Raw genomic sequence first — 23,510 nt, forward strand, 5'->3', positions numbered from 1 at the left:
GAGTTTTAATGTAATTGTCCCCCATAATCTCATAGGAAAAGGCATGATTGGAGGAAGTGTGTCACTGTGGGGTGGGCTCTGAGGTCTCCTATGCTCAAACTATGTCCAGGGTAGACAGACTCCTTCTGTTGTCTGCCAATCCAGATGTAGAACTCCCAGCTCCACATCTCCAGCACCACATCTGCCTGCATGCCCCAGACTGAACCTCTGAAGTACCAGCCGCCCCAATAAAATGCTTTCCTTTGTAAGAGTTGCCATGTGTCTCCTCATAGCAACAGAAACCCTAAGACACCCCTAAGGGGAAAGCGGTACTCACCTCATCCCCATACTGTACGTATCTGTTAAACTCATTCTTCCAGTACCACAGCCACGTGGTGCTGAAGACAGAATTCTCCGACTGTGCCACAAACGAAGGCGTGGACAGGCGTCGGATGTGGTAGGAACCACAGGTCATCTTCTGGAAATCGATCCGATGGATTCCCATCAAAACGCTGAAAGTAAGAGGAAACAATTAAGTAAACACTTCCATGACCTCTGCCTCCAACATTCTGGTCACCCCTACCATGAACACAGAATTTAAATTTTAGGGTTGCAATGAATTTTTAAATGTTCTTTCTCTATTTCTGTCTCATTCTAAATGCTACAAGGCATGGAGCCTAAATTTTCTCTGTACAGCAGCTTCTGGTCTTACACATACGAGAAAAACTGAAATACAGACGGGTAACTTGTCTGTACTACATATGGAATGGTTTCCAAAATCTGCATCCTCCTTGGCATGGTGGTGGACTTTAATCCCGGCACACTAGAAGCTGAGGCAGATGGATCACTCTGAGTTTGAGGCCACCCTGGTCTACCTAGTGAAGGCCTGGCTCAACCAATTAATAACTAATTAATTTTTTAAAAAAAATCTAAAGTTATTCATTCTCCCCTGTTGCAGGAGGTCCTTCTGCTCCTCCAGCCAATAGCTGCTGAGATACCAGCCCATTGGGGCGTGGTCTCTCTGCCTTTAAAAAAGCAGCTACTTCCCTTCTCGGCTCTCTTTGCTTCCTGCTCCGTTTCCGGCGACTAGACTTCTTCCTGATTGACTAGACTTCTTCCTGATTGCGCAGAGGGCTGTTGTCTGGGACGGTTATCTGTAAGCTTTTTCCCCTTGAAATAAATACCACCCTATTAATCATAATTCCAAACTGGTGTGGCATTGTTTGCGACTTACGCCTTCACTCCCCATCCCCAAAAGAAAATCCCCAGTGGGCTAGTACAAAGGCTCACTGTGGTTAAGAGCATTTATTGCTCTTACAGATGACTTGGGTTCAATTTTCTGCACTCATATGGCTACTCTCAACCACTGTAACTCCACTTCAGGGAATCCACACTCCAGGCAAAAACACATAAAATGGAAAAAAATTATATAAAGGGAAAATGTAAAGTGATTCTCCCCATAAGAGAACAGAATTGTCCATAAAACAAACAATAGGCTAAGTGATAGGAATCTTATTTATTTATTTATTTTGGTTTTCGAGGCAGGGTTTCTCTATGTTGCCTTGGCTGTCCTGCTGGAATTCACCACCACCTAGCTTGGAACTCAATTTTTTAATTAAAACTCATTTTTAAATTAAAAACAAAAACAGATTTATTGCAGTACAAACAGTTTGAATAATAATATGGAAACCATAAGAGGATTGACAAGGTCAAAGTTATCATAGTAATGTTAAAACATCTTTAAAGGGGGCTGGAGAGATGGCTCAGTGGTTAAGAGCATTGCCTGCTCTTCCAAAGGTCCTGAGTTCAATTCCCAGCAACCACATGGTGGCTCACAACCATCTGTAAAGAGATCTGGCGCCCTCCTCTGGTATGTGGGCATACATGGAGGCAGAATGTTATATACATAATAAATATTTTAAAAAAATCTTTAAAAAGAAAAAAAAAACAGGCTTAGTGGCTTGCCTTTAATCTCAGCACTTGGGAGGCAGAGGCAGACAGATCTCTTGAGTTTGAGGCCAGCCTGGTCTACAGAGAAAGTTCCAGATCATTCAGAGCTACATAGAGGAGAAACCCTGTCTCCAAAAAAGCAATATCACCACCACCAAAACAAACAAAACAAAACCCACACAAGTAAGAAAGGATATACTATCTGGCCTTTTTTGCTTTTCTATTTTTCTATGTATAAGACAGCTTTCTCGGGGTGAAAAGATAGATTTCTCAAGGGTACGTAATACACAACTTCAAAACATTTAATTTTTATTAGTGTGTATGTGTGATGTTTTGTGGGTATACTGTGAATATACGTATCATGTGAGTATGTGTATGTGCATATAATGTGCATGTGTGTATGTATAGGACGTGACTGTATATGTGTGTGTATGTGTATGATGTATGTGTGTGTATGGTGTGTGCACGACACATGCATGGAGGTCAGCACTACACTTAGTAGTTCTCTCCTTTCACAGTGAATCCTGGGGGTTGAACTTAGTTCATCCCATGACATGGCAAGCACTTTTACCCATCTTCCAGCCCTGGGTATTATTTTTAATACGATGTACTGATAGCTGTAACTCACACACACAGATCCTCGATCTATTTCAGGAGTGCTAGTGCTGCTGAGATGGAAGCTTGAGAATTGCCGTTCGTGAAAGAGCTCTCAGGTCCTCGATCAGGGGAACCGTAGGTAAAGGTGAACGTCATGTGTGGTCTCCACGGGCCAAGGGAAGCAGGGAAAGCAAGACCACGAACACTGCTAACACTGCCCTCAACAACTCTATTTATAAACATCAGTAGTTTCAAGATTGAGAAACTGGGTTTACATAGAGGGGGGAAAATGTCTTTCCTGGGGGAGGGGAGGAAGAAATGTCTCATCTACATATGAGAACAGCGAGTTCTGCCCTCTAGTGGCAGAATGCGGAGACACGGGACATCTACCCAAAGCTTCTAGATTCCACACTGAATGTGAAGTACCCTTCCCTTCTGCACATCAAAAGTAAATGTGGTTATGTGGCCATCACCCCATCCCCTGCCAATCCTAGCAAATGCAGTAATATAAGCAACCCTCCTGTAAGTCTCTAGAACACAGAGATGGCACACAAAAACATAGCTACACTACAAACATCTGTGCTAGAACACGTGGAATTATTCAAATCACACGTGGGGAACGTATGTGCACCACCACCACCTGGCCTTTTTTTATAAATGTTTTTTCCATGAGCTGGGTGGTGGTGATGCATGCCTTTAATCCCAGCACTCAGAAGGCAGAGGCAGATCTCTGTGAGTCCAAAGTCAGCCTGGTCTACAAAGCAAATTCCAGGACAGACAGAGCTGGTACACAGAGAGAAACCCTGTCTTGGGGGGGAAAAAAGAAAAAGGAGAAGAAAAATGACTGACCTCTGTACAGGATACACCTACAGATCAAACAATCATGTCACTGTTGATGTCACTCGAGTTACTAACTATTCCTGGAGTCCCCAGCATTAGGCAGCTTGAGCTTGAAGCTTCCCTCAGTCCGAGTTGTAGAACCCATTAGCCAGCGTACAACCACCAACTTACACTTCATTTTGGGGATCACAATAGGCCTTCTCGATGTCCTCCATGGCCTGGAAGTCAATCCAAGTATTATCTACAAATACCTGCCACCGATAGGGCAGATGGAAGTGGCTCTTGTTGCAGTTGCCTACGGTGACAGAGAAAGGGTTTACAGTGAAGGGTTGGGGTTTCTAACCAATTCAACTTCACTGTTCAACTTCAAGTTGACTGCTGACTTCCTGTCAAGGCTGGCCTGTCCTCCCAGCCAGCCATTTCCCTCATCGTCCCCTCACTCAAGCTGGTCCCGGCTTGGGCAAGTCCTGGTGTGGGCCACACTCCCAGCAGGACTAAAGGATCTTTCAGGAAAGGCAACTTACTCTGCTGGCAGCCCTTATACAGATGGTCCTGACAGATTTCCTTTGGGCCACGGTCATCAGTAGGCGATGCAGCACTTGTGATTAAGAGCAGGTCATCTGCAAAACAAAAGAAGAAGCGTGGATCCCAAAAATGAGGATATCTGGCCTCTCTGTGAGAAAGACATCAGAAATGGGGTCCATATTCACATCCACCCTGGATTCTCGGGCTGACCCTAAGAGTCTGCCTAGCCGCTCTGTAGAATAACACATAGGCACTAGGGCCCTAAGGACTCCTGGCTAAGAAATGACTGCAATTCTGAGGCTGGAGACTCAATACTTTTTTTGGTATTGTGTTTGTCCTTCCCTGTCCCTCAAGCCATAGGAGTCTCTTCACTCTGTTACTTACAATCAGGAGTCTGAGGTCATCCTTGAGGGCTCACTGACTGGGCTCACAGGAGGGTCATTTGTCTATGTGTTACTTTCATTGGTTAATAAAGAAACTGCCTTGGCTTTTGATAGGCAGCAGCTTAGATAGGCGGAATAGACAGAACAGAATGCTGGGAAAAAGGGAAGTGAGGCAGACGCTATAGCTCTCCTCTCCAAGATGGACTCAGGTTAAGATCCTTCCCGGTAAGCCACCACCTCGTGGTGCTACACAGATTATTAGAAATGGGTTAATCAAGATGTGAGAATTAGCCAGTAAGAGGCTAGAGCTAATGGGCCAAGCAGTGTTTAAAAGAATACAATTTGTGTATTGTTATTTCGGGTATAAAGCTAGCCGGGTGGCGGGATATAGCCCGCTGCTCCTCACTACACATGAGTTCTTACCAGGGACCTCAACTCTGTGGCTTGAGGAAAGCGCGGGTGACAGAGGCAGCCTGCTGGCCTGTGCAGGGGCAGTGATCTCCTCAGGCATAGCCAGGATCTGGTTTCTCAGACTCTGTACTCCAGAGCACACAGCTTCTTTTCTTCCTGTGACTGCTGCTTTTACCCCAAAGCCGGTGGCGCTGCTTTCAGAGTTCTTAGGAGTTTCATTCAGAATTTGACTAGAGCCATTTGGTACATTATGGGTCGATTTAATGGGCCAGGATGTGTTCCCTCCATATTTGCCACCCAGGAATGCCATATCTTGACCACTGTTGGTGATTCTGCCAGTGGCGCGGGGATCCTGAGGGTTGGCTGTACTCTTCAGATGGTTGCTAGGTAATGTTACTTCTCCCAGACCATTGACTGTGCCCCTGTCACCTAGAATTCCTTCCACAGCCGCTCCGCCAGCATAACTACCCAAGAAAGGGACCTTCTGTTTGTCTTGAGCCTCACTCTTGCCCTTGACATCCATGTGGGGTCCAGAAGGCTTGCTCGATTTCATGGCTATGGCTTCACGTGTTTGTGTCACATCAAGACGGAAGCCGCCGGCTGCTTGACTTGGGGATGAATCTGCATGATTCCTAGAAAAGAAGCCATTCGGGTCCCCATTCTCTGAAAACTTCAGGCTTACTCCCATTTGACCGGCTCCTCTGAGACCAGGAGTCTTGGATGAAGCGGCCGAAAGCTGTGCACAGTCGTGAGTTCCCAGGAACTTGAACTTCTGCGTGATATCTGCAGACACATCCTCCAGGGAGTCCTTACAGCTGCTGACATCTGGGCTAGGTGGACCAGACTCCGGAGGCGAGACAGGTGGGACAAGTTCTAGACTGTTGTGAAAGAACCGGTCTCTGCTTTTGCTTCTGCCTCTGGCCCCGCCTCTGCGATGGGAATGAGGAGCTGGAAAGAGAAAGAACCCAAAGAGAAGTTGAAGCTCAGGTCCTACCGCGATATTCTTTTTGCTCGTCCAGACTTGTGAGCTGAGTTTCCGAACTGGAGGCTACAAATCCAGGAGCTGGAGCCCTGGTAGAACAGGAGTCTGTGGCTAAGAGGAAGACCCCACACTCTTCAGGTCTCTCTTGGGACTCAATGAGTCTCCCAGTATCCAAGAGCCTGTCTCCAGACCCTAGTCCTCAGTTAAACTTCATTACTACAGTGAATGAAAGCCGGACTGGAGCAAATTAAGAGAAGAATTTCTATAAGGCACAGAGATTCCACTTATGTGAATACCTGAATGAGTGCTCCTAACACTGAAACCAAACAGAAAAGGAACCATAGACTCAAGTTACGGTTTCATCTAAGCTACAGGCTTCTTTCTCTAGGTTTCCCCAAACTTATCTATAGTCAAAACTGAAGGCAGACATGGTGGCTCGTGCTTATAATCCCAGTGATGGGGAGGCTGAGGTGGGTGGGAGTTCAGTCAAGGCTACATAACAAGTTCTCAGCCAACCTACAGCACATTATGTATATTGAAGAAAAAAGAAAAGGAAAAGCTAAAGCCTGTAGCATGAATTCTAATTGGTCTACTTGGAGTCAGCTATCAGGGATGAAAGCTGAAGGATCAGAGAAGCAGAGTGGCAGCCACTAGAGTTCTTACCTCTAGCAATGCTCAGACCAAAAGGGCGATCCTGTCCTCAGACTGTATCCTCAGACTGCACTGAGCTCCTGTCTCCTCCCGCCTTATACTCCTCTTTCCGCCCAGCGATATATATTCCTTCCTGTCTCCACCTCCCAAGCACTGGGATTTGGCTCTGTTTCTCTTTTAGACTGGATTAATTTAGGAGTAGCCCAGGCTGGCCTTGAACTCACAGAGATCCATCTGCCTCTATCTCCTGTGCTGGGATTAAAGGCGTGCGCCTGGCCTCTGTGGTTAACTAGTGGCTTAGTTCTACACTCTGATCTTCAGGCAAGCTTTATTTGTTATAGCATAGACAGAATAAAATAGCACTATAAAAGTCAAATTGGTGGAGCCGTTGTGTTCTTTCCAGAAAAGTGATAGTGCACATCTCCTGGAAGCAGTCTACAGAAGGAATGATCCAGAGTGTGAAGTCTGGGTGTGTGCTGTACATCCATGATGGCTGCCGTGGAAAGGGATTTGAAAGGTGGGTGTGTGTGTGCTTCTGAGGAGCACGTGTGTACTGTCCTGATAGAGGAAAGGGGACGGGACAACGGTTACGTAGCTAAAGCAAACCTCCTCCTCTCATGATGGCCAACTCCACAGGAGAACTAGGAGCGGCAGGAAATACCAATCTCTCCCCCACACAGTGAACCCACAGGGAACACACCAAAACCCGCCTCTGCAGACACCGGCTGCTCAGAGCCCTGGAGTGCAGAAGACAAGCGTGCGTGTGGAGTCAGAGCGAGCGTGCTCTGCTCAGCTCGGAAACACTGCTCTGGGTGTCATCTCCACAGTGCTCTCTGGTGGCTAAGCATGACTTAAAGCTCCTTGCAATAAAAGCTGCTTAACACTTCTCTCTTTTTGGTTTTGGCTTTTTGACGCAGAGTTTCTCAGTGTAATCGAGCCCTGGATATCCTATCCTGGAACTTACTCTGTGGACCAGGCTGGCACCAAGCTTACAGAGATTCACCTGCCTCTGCTTTCACAGTGCTGGGATTAAAGACATACACCAAGTCCAGCTGCTTAACAATTTTTTCCTTTTTTTTAAAAAAAAAAAATGTATGTGGGCCAGGCGGTGGTGGCGCACGCCTTTAATCCCAGCACTTGGGAGGCAGAGGCAGGCGGATCTCTGTGAGTTCGAGACCAGCCTGGTCTACTACAAGAGCTAGTTCCAGGACAGGCTCCAAAACCACAGAGAAACCCTGTCTTGGAAAAAACCAAAAAAAAAAAAAAATGTATGTGCACTGGTGTTTTGCTTGCATGTATTCCAGATCTTAGAATTACAGACAGTTGTGAGCTGCCAAGTGCGTGCAGGAACTGAACCTGAGTCCTCTAGAAGAGCAGTCAGTGCTCTTCTAACCACTGGGCCATCTCTTCAGCCCCTGCTTAACCATTTCTAAGCATCTGCTTCTTTATGTTTAAGTGAGGTTAATAAATAATAAACCTGCCATTGTTCATAGTTTTGCTGTGAGGAACAACATTGAAGTATTCTGGGGGAAAGTCTCCTGTAAACCATAAACCATTGCCGAAACACAAGGAGCTGCAGCTTTTTACCACGTCAATCTAGCATCTTGGAGTCAGTCAGGTATTCTATCTGCTTCATAGACGTCACCTCCTCCTGTATCTACTTTACAAAGACAAGGAGTGAGAGGGCTCATTTGGTAACCTGCCACAAATTCTCTCTAGAACTCCTGTTAAGTTGTCCTCTGACCTTCACACATGCAGCTATACACACCCAAATAATACAGTCTTGATGGCTAGTGTTCTGTCAATCTGACACAGCTTGAGTTTTCGGAGAGGAGGGAAGCGCAACTGAGAAGATCTAGCTGCAGGGCATTTTCTTACTTAATGATTGATGAGGGAGAGCCCAGCCTATTGTGGGTGGTGCCATCCCTGGGCGGATGGTTCTGGGTTCTAGAAGAAAGCAGGCTGAAGCCAGGTGTGGGAGGCAGAGACAGGAGGATCTCCTAGTTCCAGGCCAGCCTGGTCTACAGAGCAAGTTCTACAATAGCCAGAGTGACACAGAGAAACCCTGTCTCAAAAACAAAACAAACAAATAAAAGTATGTGTGCCTGGCAAGATGGTTCCCTCACCTGAGCTAATTTCCCAGGACCCACAAAACAGAAGAAGAACTGACTCCTGAAATTTACTCTCTGACTTCAGCATGAAATAAGTAAGCAATTGCAATTAAAAATTGTATGTGTGCGTGTTTGTATGCACACACAGAGAAAGAGGCTAAACAACTGAAACAAAGTTAATAGCTACTGAATCTCAAAACTGTTTCATTCTCACTATATATAAAAAAAGAAAGCTTCAAGGGAAAAAAAATAAACATTTTGAGCCAGGCGGTGGTGGCACTCGCCTTTAATCCCAGTACTCGGGAGGCAGAAGCAGGTGGACTAAGAGTTCCAGGCCAGCCTGGTCTACAAGAGCTAGTTCCAGGACAGGCTCCAAAGCTACAGAGAAACCCTGTCTTGAAAATAAATAAAATAAACATTTTGTTAAACTATTTGGTTTTGAAACAAGATCTCTCTATGTAGTCCTGACTGTCCTGGGACTCTAGGTAGACCAGGCCGGCCTCGAAATCAAAGATCTGCCTGCCCCTGCCTCCCAAGTGCTGGCATTAAAGGACATGTAAGTGTGTGTGAGTGCACACACACATAAACACAAACAAAACACAGACACACACACACACCTGACAATAATAACTTATTTAAAATCAGGGGCTGTAATAGCTGCGTGTAAATCATTATCAAGTGTATTAAAGTGGTGCATGCATATAGGAAAGGTGTGGAAGGGAGAAGAAGGAGGTTTTTGTGCAGTGAAGCTGAGATTTTACAGGTAGATTTCTTTCCTTGTAAGTTCTGTTTATTTGAAAGTTCGCACAATTGAAAAAGGCAAAGGGCACACCTCTCATGGCAGGGGGGTTCCTCCGAGAGTGCTTGTTGTTGCAGATGTCCTGGATGTTCTGGACCACATCAGAACTCAGCCCGTGCTCCTTCATGATGGCCAACACCTTCCTGTCCATCAGGTTATGAGACCTGAGGCAGTTGAGATAACCGCAGTTGCCCCGGGTGAAGTGCTCGCAGATGTGGAGTCTCTCACATGGTTGCGGCTGCCCGCAGATCTGTTTCCGGCCCTCTCCTTTGTAGCTTTTGCATATCTACATGGGGAGAACAATGAGCAAGAACACCTCACATCTGCCACACATGTTAAATGCACAAGCCCCCTTCCTGTAAAAAGCAGAAAAACAATGGCCACACAGCCTATCTCTTTGGATGAGATGGGTTCAACTGGTGACATATTTGGGGACAGGAGAGATCCGCAGGCTAGCTAACAGATGACAGCGTGCATGGTGGTACATACCTGTAGCCCAGCTCTCAGGAGGCTGGGGCAAGGAGGATTACCAAGCTCAGTGCAAAATATTGCATTTAAAAGAAATATAAACAGGGCGGTGGTGGTGAATGCCTTTAATCCCAGCACTCAGGAGGCAGAGGCAGGCCGACCTCTGTGAGTTCAAGGCCAGCCTGGCTTACAAGAGCTAGTTCTAGGACAGGCTCCAAAGCAACAGAGAAACCTTGTCTCGAGAAAAAAAAAAAAAAAACCACCCCCCCAAAAAAAGAAAGAAAAAAAATAGTGATGAATTTGATAATTCTCGGAGAAATCAAACTCAAATGGCAAGCTACGCACAGGACACCATAAAGGACGTCCTTCCAAAGGAGGAAGTCTAGTTTAGATTCTGACTTCTATGGTTGAAAGACATGTGTCTTACCTGCAGCTTTGGAATTCTGTCATGTGGTCTCTGATAGCCAGAGGAAGATCTTTTCAAATATCTGAGGGAATGGGTGTAGAGACAGCAGGAGGAGGAGGAAGAAGAGAGGCAGACAGAGGAGATAGAGGCTGGGCCTCACTATGTAGCCCTAGTTGGCCTGGAACTTTCTGTGTACACCAGGCTGGCCTCAAACTCTTAAGAGGTTCACCTGCCTCTGCCTGCCAGGTACTGGGAATTAAGGTGCACACACCCTTTTCCCCATTCATAACAGCAGCAAAATTTCATTTCTGTAGTAGCAATGAAATAATGTTATGGTTAGGGGTCACCTCGACATGAGGAACTGTATTAAAGGTCGCAGCGTTAGAAGACTGAGAACCACCGCTCTATGTGCATTTGTGCACACAGCTCTATGGGATGGAGTTGCCATTAAAGACGGAGATGCTGCAACTGAAATCAGGCCAATGGCTGCAGGGCTGAGGGGCGGCTCTCCAAGAAGCCAGATGACCTCGCAGCAGAGTGACCTCAGGGACCCAGCAACCCTCTAGTTTCTGTTTGCTTTTCCACAGTGAAGCAGAGTAAGTAACAAAATACAAGGCTGTCTTGTTGAGGCGAGTATTCGAACCATTGGATGAGGAGCCCAGGATGATTCGTGACAAACCTGAACTCTCAGGCATTTGGAAGTTGAAAATATTTGGTCTAAGAGGCTGTTTAAACTGGCTCTGCCCGGCTTGCTAGGAGGAGTCTGACTCCAGGAACAACAGCAAGAGAGCCACATGGGTAGCCTCTAACACCAGATGAGTGCCTGTGACAACTACAGACTCTGCGTCTGGACCACAGCTCTCCAAGTGTGCTGTCTGGACCATAAGCACCTGGACACACATTAAGAAATGCTAGCCTAGGAGCTGGGCTGTAGCTCAGTTGGTCCGGCGCTTGCCTGCTATACACATGGCCCTGGGTTCAAACCCCGGTAGCAGGTACACTAAGCACATCTATAATATGAACCCTCAAGAAGTGGAAATGGTCTGAGGTCAGCCTGGGCTACATACAGTGATCTTGTCTCTAAGAAAACAAAATAATGGCCAGGTGAAGTGTACACCTTAATCCTAGCACTAGGGAGAGAGACAGAGGCAGGTGGATTTCTGGGAGTTCAAGCTACTCAAGTGAGAACTAAGACCCTGTCTCAAAAAATTACATATCCAAGAGCAGGGGTGCACAGTACACTGCCTATAATCCAAGCACATAGCAGCTAAGCCGTGAGAGCCAGGAGTTCAAGACTAGCCTAGGCTAGACAGCTGAATGAGTTTCAGGACATTTTGAGGTACAAAGGACAACTTGGGGTAGTCAATACTCTCTTCCCATCATGTGGGGGCCAGGGACTGAACCCAGATCATCAGGCTTGGAGACAAGTTCTTTATCCATTGAACTTACTGTTGAACAACTAATTTTTAGAATAGGGAAGTGTGTCTTGTCCACTACTTTATTCAGTATTTAATAGAGTACCTGATACATGCTGGTTTTTGTTTTTATTTTTGTTTTTTGAGACAAGGTTTCTCTATGTAGCCCTAGTTTGTAGACAGAGGCTGCTTGTTCATTTCCCGGCTGCCCAGATCTGAAATAATCACACTAAAACTTTATTAATTGCAACACAGCTTGGCCAATGACTCTAGCATATGCCTAGCTAGCTCTTACATCTTAAATTAACCCATTTCTATCAATCTGTGTATCGTCACAGGGTTCCGCGTCTATCTCCTGCAGTAGCTACATGGCATCTCCCTGAATCTGCCTGCTTTCTCCTCCATCTGCTTGGAATTCCCATCTGGGCTGCAAAGCAGCTTCTTTATTAGCCAACAGCGTTCGCAGCATACAGAGGGGAATCCCATATCACTGGCTAACCCGGAACTCACTTTGTAGACCAGGCTGGAACTCATAGAAATCTGCCCGGCACTTCTAAATCTTAAATCACAGAGGCGATGATGCCAGAAGGGTCTGGAACTCTGTCCAAGGTCACCGTGGTGGTGAAAGGCGGGTGATGAATGATGATAAAAGGGACTGGGATTATCTACGGAAGAGGGGAAAGGAAGGACGAGGGGAGGGAGAAAATAGGCAGACGTGGGGGAAAGCATCCTAAGTACTTAAAGAACTGTTGGGGACTGTGGACCCCCAGACCCTGAATTTCCTGTGACCCCCCCTGCCAGAGTAAACAGCTTGTTTTCCTATGCTTGCAGCTGCTCTGAGCAAACAACTTGTCCTGCAGCTGCTGTGAGCATGAGACCCTCAGGAGTTCCTGATGGCAGGGGAGTGGTTTCTGGGGGGGCTTGCAGCTAGCTGAGAGTAAGTGTGTAGAAGGAGACCCATGTCTCTGTGTGTCTGTTTCAATCTCCAGCCCCTTGCCCAACCAACTCACATGAACCGTGTAGCGCGTGGGGTGTAGAGCAGGCATAGCGTTACAAAGAACTCTAGAGCTGTGGCAGGGAAGAGTAGGTCCTCCCCAAAGAATTATCAGATTCATCACTGTTTTCCCCTTATGTATCTTTCTTTTCAATGCAGCACTCTCGCACAATGCCCGACCTTCACAGCTGCTGAAGCGCAGCAGCCACCTCAAAAAAAAAAATCATCTGTTGATTTTGTTCCCCAAATGGTCGAATCCTCGAGGACTCTCCACTGGCTCTCTTGTCTAACCTAGAAGGAAAATCTGGATTTCAACCTTCTGTGCAGCTTCTGCAGCCCTCCTACCCTTCTTTTTGTGTTTCTTTGCCTTCCTCTCTGTGCCAGGCTGGTACTGACTTTGTATTGTGAACACAGGGAAGGATTCTCATGAGGGTTATTCTCAGGTCAGACCTTGAGCAACATCTAGTGATGGTCTATAGGCCTATGCAGATGAGGCACGACTATCTACACTGTCTCCGTCTTTCCTTCAGCCATAGAAGCGCTTGGCAGTCCGTCATTCAGTCAAAAGCTAAATTTCTCGGCCTCCCTTTCAGCTAAAAGGACCACGTAATAAGCACTGGTCATTGAGATGTGAGCAGATGCGCTACCCATTACGTCCAGTTTCTTCAAGTGTAAACTGCTGCCTTCGGCTTCCCATCTGCGGTCGCACTGACTGAAAACTGGTGACCAGTAACAAGTCCCTTGTCGCTGGTGGAGTGCCACATCCTGACGACAACAGAGCCAGCCTCCTCGCGTGAACCCCTAGAAGACAGTGTGGAACCCTCTGCCTGACCATGCCGCTTATCTCCCTGCCCGGAGCTGGGCAAGACCCAGAGGCGGCACACTCCTGCAACAGTCCAGACAGGAAGCACCTCAGTCTCTCTTCCACTTCTCAAGTGACCCCTGGAGAGGGGGAGCAGCAAACAGCCCACCTGTAAACGCGTCAGCACGGCTGTGCTCCAGGAAACTTCTTGTGCTCTGATGGCAGCCCAGGGTTTGGCCTCTGGGCTGTAACCTGCTGGCCCTTGAAGAGGTTTTTTTTTTTTTTAACCCCTTTTTATCAAGGGGGCAAAAAACTTAAAATAGGTTTTCTTCATTTTTAAAGAATTTTTTTAATGATTTATTTAACTTTATTTTTATGTGTATTGGCAAGAAGGTATCAGATCCCCTGGAACGGGATTTATACATAGTTGTGAATTGTCATGCGGGTGCTGGGAATTGAACCCAGGTCCTCTGAAAGAGCAGTCAGTGCTCTTATAACTGCTGAGTCATCTCTCTAGCCCCCTAAAGTTTGTTTTCTTAATCACTGAGTTTAAGGTATAAGTCTCTTGTATAACAATACAACAAGTACCTCTATCTTTCCAACTTCAATCCAAAGGCCACCCTGATGTAAAGCATCAACCAATCCCACTATGGGTGTCCTCAACCCATCCTGATCACAGTGGAACCCCTGGCACCCTAGGGGAGGAGGCATCCAGACCCAAATTTGTTGAGACAGGGTCTCAGCAGAAAGCCTTGACTGGACTGGAACTCGCTTACAGAGACAAAGCTAGTCTCCAAGGCATATAGATCTGCCTGCCTCTGCCTCGCAAGGCTGCTGGGATTAAAGGTGTGCATCACCTCGGCTGGCTTGCTCATAGTACTCTTGCCTGCTACTTAACATGAGAATCAGGACCTACCTCAGGCATGAAAAAAGGGTCGCTCTGGACCAGGAGTACTGCCAGCTCCTCCTGGTTAAGCCCAGAAAGTTCATGGTTCTTCAGGACCTGGAAGTTCTGTTCCGAGAGAACTTCGTGAGAGTATTTGCAAAGGTTCCTGGAAAAGAAAGGGGGACAGCTGTCAGTGTCTGTGCTTCACAGAAGAAAGGGGGGACAGCTGTCTGTCAGTGTGCTTCACAGAAATGGAAGGGAAGGCAGCCACAGACACACGCGACGGATGGAGGCCTGGGAGAGGGAGGAAGGCATCTTGAGTTCCCAAGTTCCAAAGGGGAAGAAGGGATTACCAAGACGATGAGGGTAGGGGCAGGCCAGGGCATTGGGGGAAGGGAACAAGTAAGAAAGACCGAAGCGTGACAGCATGGATATACAAAAAATGCCATCATGAAATAAATCCATTACTGCCAGGCAGTGGCGGCACACACCTTTAATCCTAGCACTTGGGAGGCAGAGGCAGGTGGATCTCTGCTAGTTCAAGGCCAGCCTGGTCAACAGAGCAAATTCCAGGACAGTCAGGGTTGTTACACAGAAAACCCTGTCTTGAAAAACAAACAACCAAGAAAAAATTTAAAAGAGTGGATTTCAGTGGAAGAGCACCTGTTTAGCATGTGTAAGTTAGATTAAAAAAAAAAAAAGACTCATTTTCACTCAGCAAAAATCAATAATGTATCCTTCAGTAATTAACATAACCAATTCTGCAGAAAGAAAATACAATTTTCCAAGGTACACTGGTCCAGCCAGATGGCACAATGGGTAAAGGTAATAAAGGTTTGCCAGCACCTGATGACCTCAGTTTGACGGCACACAGACAAATATATACTTAAAACAAAAAAAAAAACAAAACAAACAACAACAACAAAAAGCAAAATCAAGGTCTCACCATATAACATTAGCTGGCCTGGAACTTGAAATACAGACCATGCTGGTCTCAAACTCATGGTCATCTGCAGGCCTCTGCCTCAGAGGTTAAAATATAAACAAACAAGCAAATAAATAAATAAATAAATAAAGGTGTGTGGCATATGATTTTAAACCCAGAACTTGATAGGCATAGATAGGAGCACGAAGCTAGCCTGATCTATCTACATAGCTAGTTTCAGGCCAGCCAGGGCCACAAAGAGAGACCCTGACTAAAACAAACACACAAAACCCCTAATAAGTCAGGCAGTGATGCTCACGTCTTTAATCCCAGCATTTTGGGAGGTAGGGGCAGGCGGATCTCTGTGAGTTCGAGGCCAGCCTGAGCTACAGAGTAGAGTGAGTTCCAGAACAGCAAGGACTATTACACAGAGAAGCCCTGTCTCGAAAAGCCAAAACAAACAAACAAACAAAAATCCAATAAACAAAATACTAATGATGATGATAACAATAATGATATATTTACCAAACAACTGAATCAGGAGGGGTACATAATTTACAAATTGATACATGCACACATAACCTCTGACCTTAACTGTTATAATACTTCTTTTGCACACAGCTGTGAAAGAAGAAAAAACTGGCAAAGGAAGAGGAAACAGCATGTTCAGAAGCCACTGCCCACCAGATGGCTCACTCTTAGAATCTCTATTGTGTTTTGACTAACCCATTCTGCTTTGGAACCAATGGTGATAATTTACATGTCCTTTACAACATAAACTATTAACACAGTGATTCACGATGATGTTGAATGCTATTCAAAAACCTTTAATGAGCTTGACTACTTTTGTACACACACACTATTCAGAGTGTCTCAATTTTTGTAAAATAGCACATAATTCTCTTACCTCTATAAATGATACTACATATTACCTGTGTAGTAACTGTACTAAAATATCTGGGTCTTGGGCAGAAACTAGCAGCTGTTTTATCCAGGGCTTATTTCAATTTTTATCTCTAACTAAAACTTTTCCTTTAATAATTGTCTTTAATTTCTAAATATTAAATATTACCACTATTATTTTTCAGCTGTTTATTCCTGGTAAACAGAATGCAAAATGATTTTATGGAATCTGGTGGGCTTTCACAAACAGGAACATCCAGATGGAAATCATTCTTTAAGAATTAGTCTTGCCAGCTGGTGGCAGTGCACGCACGCCTTTAATCCCAGTGTTTGGGAGACACAGCAAGAGAAGTTTTGTGAGTTTGAGGCCAGCGTGGTCTACAAAGCGAGTCCCAGGACAGCCAGGGCTACACAGAGAAACCCTGTGAAAGGAAGGAAGGAAGGAAGGAAGGAAGGAAGGAAGGAAGGAAGGAAGGAAGGAAGGAAGGAAGGAAGGAAGGAGAGAAAAAAATTAGTTTTTAAAAGTCATTCACATAGGCTAGAAAGACAGCTCAACCAGTGAAGTGCGTGCATGTCTTGCATCTATGACAACCTGGTAGCTTGTGTGCAGTTCCAGCACCAGAGACATGCACACAGGCAGACCCATCCCTAGGGCTCACTAGTCAGCTGACTCAGTCCCTTGATGAGTTCCAACACAGTGACCAAACCTGTCTCAACACATAAGGAGGATGGACAGCACCCGAGGAATGATGCCCTACACAAGCATGCGTGTGCATGTGTGTGTATACACACAGGTCACTATCAGCAATGTTACTAAGCCTTCAGATGTACCAAAACCTTTAAAAAAAAATTTACAGACACAACCCTGTTGGCCACTGAGTCCTTTAACTCCAGCCAGCCCTCCCAAACACTTTGCTTCAAGGAAAGAAAGGGGAAGGGCTGCTGCTGGCCCCCATCCTAGCCATTTTCCCAGACACACCCTTCCTTAAGTTTCCGCACTGCTAACCTTGGCTTCCAGGGTGTTTCTGGTGCTCTTTGATAAGGGTGACCTGGCTCTGCTAACTTTTGGCTTCTGTTCTGTGGTTTCAGATAACTGCCCCCACCAAGAACCCTCAGCATCTGGACAGAAACTGCACCTTATCGCAGACTCCCTGAGGCCACAGGGAGGATCTGAGGGGGCTGCTAAGCAGAAGAGCTTCTGAAGGTAACCCTTCCCCCGCCCCTCAACCCCCACACCCTGTTACAGCTCTGACAGAGGTGCAGGAGTTCCCTTACCTCCCATTCCCATTAAGGCTCTTGTTGTTACAGATCTGAGCATAACCTAGCTGCCCAGGGCCAGCACAGTGTCTCAGCGGGTAAAGTCACCTGCTCCGACACTCCCACAGACAGACAGGTTCCACCTCCTGACTCTGAGAGATGGACAACTGTTAAGTCAAAAAGAGTAAAGGAAGCCTCGCTTTTCTTTTGGGTCCAGCCCAGACATCCTGACCAGAGGCATGACAATGCGGTTCCCTCTGCTCGGAAGCCCACTCAAGGTATGGATTGTCTAAAAACAGGGGTCGAGTTGGGCTGGCTGCTGTTCTTGATGCTGTCCTTCTGATGGCTCCAGTTTTACTCTTCGTTTCTCATCTCCATCCTGGGGCAAACTACTATCCCCCAGCCTCCAACAGGACTTCCACCTGCTGCATGTCTAGTCTGGATGTGGCTAGCGCCCCAACCCCAGCAGGCCCTGGCTGTTTCCATTTCCCCACAGGCTCCAGGCATTCCCTCCGCTGCTTCTTACAGGTTTTTTGGCTTTTTTTTTTTTAAAAGAAATTATTTATTTATTATGTATACTGTTCTGCCTGCCTGCAGGCCAGAAGAGGACACCAGATCTCATTATAAGATGGTAGTGAGCCACCAGGTAGTTGCCAAGAATCGAACTTAGGTCCTCTGGAGGAGCCAAGGCTGAAGCCTCCTTCGGCTTTCCTCTCACAGATCCACCCTACTTCCGGAGCCTGACACCCAGCCGAAAGCCAGGGACTGGTGTCTCCCAGGGCCTCTCAAAAGCCAGGGACTGGTGTCTCTCAGGGCCTCTCAAAAGCCAGGGACTGGTGTCTCCCAGGGCCTCTCAAAGTGCCCCCCCAACCAGAGTCGACAGGGAAGTTGTCAGAAATGCAACCTCTGGGTCCCATCCCAGATCTGCCAGTTGAGTCTTCAACTTGTAGCACGGAAAAGAATCGTCTCAATTGGAGGGTTTGTTAGCCTACTGAATGGCTGGCTCCCAAGCGACCCTGGAAGTAGTCATGGTTCCCTTCCCCACAGGGAAGTCTTGCTGATTAGAGCCTCAGGTGCCCCCAGCACCCAGACTGAAAAAGAGCTTGTTTACAATCCTGCATGAATTGCCCCGGACAATGCAAACATTTACAGAGTGCGCTGGCTCCAGAGCAGATACACAAGAAGCAAATGGCTCCCCCAGTCGTAAGAAATGAAGGGTAACTTTGGAAAAGGAGCAAGGCCGGCCACGTCTCTAGAGGCAGGGGCATCTCTCAGACACCAAGCTTAACAATAAATGACCTTTTTCCTTTGCCTTCTATCCACAAGACAAAATGTTGCTTTAACCCACACTCTCCCCAGCCGAGGGGCACGCCGTAGTAAACCATCTAGCCCAGGCAGCATGTGAACACCCACCGAGGGCTGCAGCGAATGCTCTGACCCCAGCCACACCCGGAGACGGGTGAGAGGCCCCAAGTGAGCCCAGGGTTTTCTGGGGCCAGGACTTGAGGGTTGGGCTTTTCCCCAGTCAGTTCTGAATGAAGTTCCTGACTGGGTGTTCCCGTAAGTAAACATACCAGCTGCTCAACCAAAGATCATAGTAAAAGAAAACCAAGAGTCTTGGGTTTAGATGAGAACTACACTGAAATATTCTTTCCTTCCTCAGGGACCCCATGGGGCTGATAAACACTGAGATAACTGGTAGAAAAAGAACCAGGATGTGTGAAAGATGGTATCTGTGTTAGTATTCAGGCCTCTGTACTGGCCTGCCCTTGGAGTCCTGATAGGATACGTCACCTCCTGTGAAGTCACCTCCTGTGCACAGTTGCTCACTAGGATAGAGTCAAACAGTTCAGCACAGCCAAGGCTATGCAGGGAGGGAAGGAGTGGGGTTAAAAGGCTGTTTCCCACAGCCACATCACGGCAACACTCTGGGGGTAAAGGGAACCCAGGCAACTGTCACAACATGGCAGCGCCTGAAGCTGCAACAAGAAGTGAGGTCAGAACACCCAGGCCCAGAGGGAGCTGAGAGACAAAGATCTGTGACCAAAGGTGAGACAAACTGGTACCAATTGGATCTCCTAGGGACGTGGAAAAATCCTCTCCCCCATGCCATGCCCAGCCTGGAGATTAGCTCGGGGGTTACACACTTGCCTAGCGTGTGTGAAGTCCTGGGTTCAGTCCCCACTACAAAACAACAACAAAAAACCCTCAAACAAGATCTCCATGCCTGTTTTCATAACTAACTAAATCTTTAAAAGTATGGGACTAGAGAGGCCACTCAGTGCTCTCACAGGGGACTCCAATCTGGTTCCTAGCATCCACATTGAGCAGCTCAAAGCCACCAGTAACTCCAGTTTCAAGGTATCCAATACCTTCTTCTGGTCTCTGTGGGTTCACACACACACACACACACACACACACACACACACACACAGACCCACCAAGAAACTGGCACCATTATTCTTTCCCAAGATACTTCAATGTGCAGCCAGTCTCTCCCTACTCACAAATACCTGTCCTCCAAGCTGGTGGTATGCCGCTACCCTAAACCTCTCCAGTCTCTGAGTTTCACTCCCCCCACCCCTTTTCTTTTCCTATAAAACCAGCCATTTTGGCTATGTGCCCTCTTGGCTCTTGTGGCCTCTTGGCCCTCAGCGACTCTCTCCGCTATTCTCTTCCTGTCTCTTTCAGTCTCATCCAGATGCCTCAGGCTGTTCTCTCCCTCCTGTTCTTATAGTAAACCTCCTCCTCCTCAACCGCACCTAGAAGCAGTCACGTCCTCATCCCTCATTCAGACAGATTTTGTCACTTCCTCAGCACTTCAGAATAAACAGCCACACTGCCTTCACATCGTCTTAGGGAGCACACATAAGCCAGGGATGGTCTTAAGTATGTGGGAGGTCACGTGTAAAAACCACATCATTCTGTATTAGAGACTAGTGTACCGGAAGGCCCCCAACCCAGGGATTCCGAGGGGTGACTGCATCTGTTCATCATGTTCTGACGAGAGTGAGGAGTCAAAATATTTGTGAAAGCGAATTTCCCCATTCAGCCTGAGGGTGTGAGCGTCTAAAACACTAAATTCCCTTCTCTGAAATGCTAAACAGTTCCAGGCTTATGAAATGGTCCATTCTCTCCAACCAGCTCAGCTCCCCTGCTCCAATGTGGTTAAAGTGATGTCTGCCTTCTAAAAGCTGGCATGGTGGCACACACCTGCAACCCCGGCACATGTCTGTAACCCAGGCACACACCTGCAACCCCGGCACACACCTGCAACCCAGGCACACACCTGCAACCCCGGCACTCAGGAAGACAGACAGGAGAATCAGAGGTTCAAGGTCACCCCCTCACTAAACTAAGTTCAAGGCCTGCCTGTTTCTTGGACCTGACAGGCTTGGCCTCCAGTATCTTTTCCTCCTCTTTCCTTTTCCAGACCCTGCCTACTCCAAAGTAACTTGTATGTAAAGATCAAATTCCTGTTTGGAAGAAAACACCATCAGGGTTACAAAGCAAATAAATTCATGAAAAGAAAGCAAAGTTAGACTTAATGAAGGTGTTTTCTTCTTTTTCTCCATCTCAGTATAACACAAAAGCACGAAGGATGTGTGGTCACACTGCTGTGTGGAGCCCCAGTGGAGCGACAGGCTGGTGCACAGTACCTGCACATTAAAATGCTTGTCGCTGTTCAGACTTTTTTTTAAATCATTTAAGTATTACTTATACGGAGTTTCTTAGTTCATTTTTGCAGAACATTGCCGACACTAAATGTCAAGTTTGATGGAAGTAAAATTAAAAAAAAAAAACAAAAACATGAAACAAATCTATTTCAGATTCCAAAATGGTTTTTCCGGCGTGCACCCTGCTTGGTCACCAGGTCGCAGAAACGAGCAAACGTGCCTTGAAGGCCTGAGGAGGTGCGTGCCGGACTCTACAGACTGAAAGAACTTCCCAGGAAGGCTCCTCCCCAGTACATAAACCAAAACCACGTGCCACTTGCTCAACTAAAAGCTCTGCAAACACTCCGCCTGAACCGAGCAAGGCAGGCCCCAGAGAGAGGCCACACTGTGTGACGTCACTGAGAGCAAAGGGCCAGAATACACTGGAGGGGGGGGTATGGGGGGAAGGGAAAGAATCAGGCCTGAGGGCATTTTCTGGGGTGATGAAGTAACTGTACTGGATTGATAGCGGTAGTAGTTGCGCAACCATAAATCAAAACAAGTAAGCCAAGAATGTGCTTATTGATACGAAATAAAAAGAAGGGGGGGGCTGGAGAGATGGCTCAGTGGTTCAGCTGCTCCTTCAAAAGTCCTGAGTTCAATTCCCAGCAACCACATGGTGGTTCACAACCATCTATAATAAGACCCGGTGCCCTCTTTTGGCTTGCAGGGATACATGCAGGTAGAATGAAAAAATGCCGTATACATAATAAATAAACTTAAAAAAAAGTTTAGTATCATCATCTCATAAAACTTAGGGTAGTTCTATAAGGAAGATGTGCACAAACAATCAAAATAGTCAAAGATTGTAATTTAGTAGCAAAAGAATTAAAAACAATGTCCATTTTAATAATGAGGGAAGAAAACTTTATGCCTTAATAAAGCAAAATAGTCCCCTCTAAAATCTGAGGTGTACAGCAAATGAAGGTCCATATGAAATGCCTACACATAAAAATATAATATATTTACTATATATACATGTATATATAGTAAGTCAAGCTAAGAATCTATTGAGTTTTCCCTCCTATTGTGACAAATTCTGCTCCATAATAACCAGGACAATTATTATGAATGTGAATTTCTAATACTCAAACTGCACAATCTCAGAGTGGGAGACAGCAGCCCTGTTTTCCAGTTCCAGTCACTTCTCTCCTTAGGGTCTCCCTACACCCACAAAACTAACAACCTGAGGTAGTGAAGGCATCAGACTGTATAAGCCTTTTCTTTCCCCATGTAGAAAGATGCAGGGAGACATATGTAGACTCCAGAAACGTGAGCGAGAATTCCATGGGCCCAAGGACCCCGAGCCTGGTGTAGGCACGGAGAAGGCGGTGTTACAGGTCTGAGGTGGGTGTGATTCCTTGGTGCTATGTGGCCTTTTAAAACTAGGTAGGGATACAACCTGGCAAAGACCAGAACCAAGACCCAAAAAAGCTCAAGGCAAAAGGAGAATAGGAAATAGAGCAGGGGAAGCAGGCTGAGCAGACAAGAGCAAAGGAAGCAGGAAGAGCCATCCTTTGGGGACCCGAGAGGTTGATTTTCAAGTCCCCCTCGATGCCGATACCCATGTTAAATTCCCCGATGTAAAGGGTGCAGCATTTACATGTAGCCGGCACACACCCTCCCGCGTGTCTCCCTGAGATGGCTCACAAACCCCGATACAATGGAAATGCTATGTAAATACTTTTTCTACGGGGATTACTTGGAGAACAATGATTCCATTTGTCCCCCTGCTTATTTTTCCATCAGCCACTGACTGAATCTGCAAATTCAAGAGTTTACAAATACCCTAACCCAATCACCTGTCGGTTTGTAGGCGTGGAAACAGGCGAAAGAATGGGACTGAAGGATGAACACGAATAGGCTCGGGCCTCTCGGGGGCTTTTCATTACGTAAGAAACAAGCAAAAACTTTGAAAATAGAGACCGTCATTCTACATCCCTTCTACAATGTATTGTCATTGTGTGTGAGCACTAGTGTGTAACGTGCACGGGAGCACAAGCATGCCAATGCGTGTAGAAACCAGAGGACGAGTTTGTGGATTTGATCTTCTTCCTTCGGTGGATTCTGGGAATTGAATTCAGGTCACCAGGTTTGCAAGGCAAGCATTTTGCGTCATGAGCCGTTTCACAGGCCCCACACCTAGTCTAAGTTTCAGCACTGAATACTTTAAAAGCAGGAAAGAGCCCAGAAAAAAAAAAAAACACCCGCATTGACAGAAACCAGAGTCACAAGACAACCTTAAGACGATCTGTTCCAACCAGTTCAACAGAAATCACGCCTGCAAGAAGAGTAACTTGAGTTAATGGAAGATCTCGTAGCATACAGCTACTAGACAGTGGAGAAGCTAAAGAAGTCACACAAATAGGGTTGGCTTGTCACTTCTGCCAGCTACAAGGTACAGTGGCCTCAGGAAAAAAAAATTGAAAGACCCCTATTCCTGCTCCATCTGATGAAGGTAAGGTTTTTATTTTAGGTTTATTTATCTTTTATCTTATCTATGAATAATT

General features: G+C 46.4%; 1 protein-coding gene across 1 annotated transcript in view; it reads right to left on the reverse strand.

Annotated features, from left to right (window-relative positions):
- The window catches only part of Zc3hav1 (zinc finger CCCH-type containing, antiviral 1), a 44,273-nt gene that overhangs the window by 14,986 nt on the left and 5,777 nt on the right, over positions 1-23,510 (reverse strand). The window contains exons 2-7 of the mRNA XM_050147972.1: positions 14,230-14,365; positions 9,262-9,514; positions 4,698-5,633; positions 3,891-3,986; positions 3,538-3,661; positions 317-491 (exon numbers count right to left, since the gene is read on the reverse strand). Of these exons, the coding sequence (XP_050003929.1) occupies positions 317-491; positions 3,538-3,661; positions 3,891-3,986; positions 4,698-5,633; positions 9,262-9,514; positions 14,230-14,365 (1,720 nt within the window). The remainder of the gene's footprint in view (positions 1-316; positions 492-3,537; positions 3,662-3,890; positions 3,987-4,697; positions 5,634-9,261; positions 9,515-14,229; positions 14,366-23,510) is intronic.

The sequence above is a fragment of the Alexandromys fortis genome, unplaced genomic scaffold (assembly GCF_014885135.2).
Source record: "Alexandromys fortis isolate MF-2015 unplaced genomic scaffold, M_Fortis_MF-2015_v1.1 scaffold_57, whole genome shotgun sequence".
In the NCBI taxonomy this organism is placed as follows: domain Eukaryota; kingdom Metazoa; phylum Chordata; class Mammalia; order Rodentia; family Cricetidae; genus Alexandromys; species Alexandromys fortis.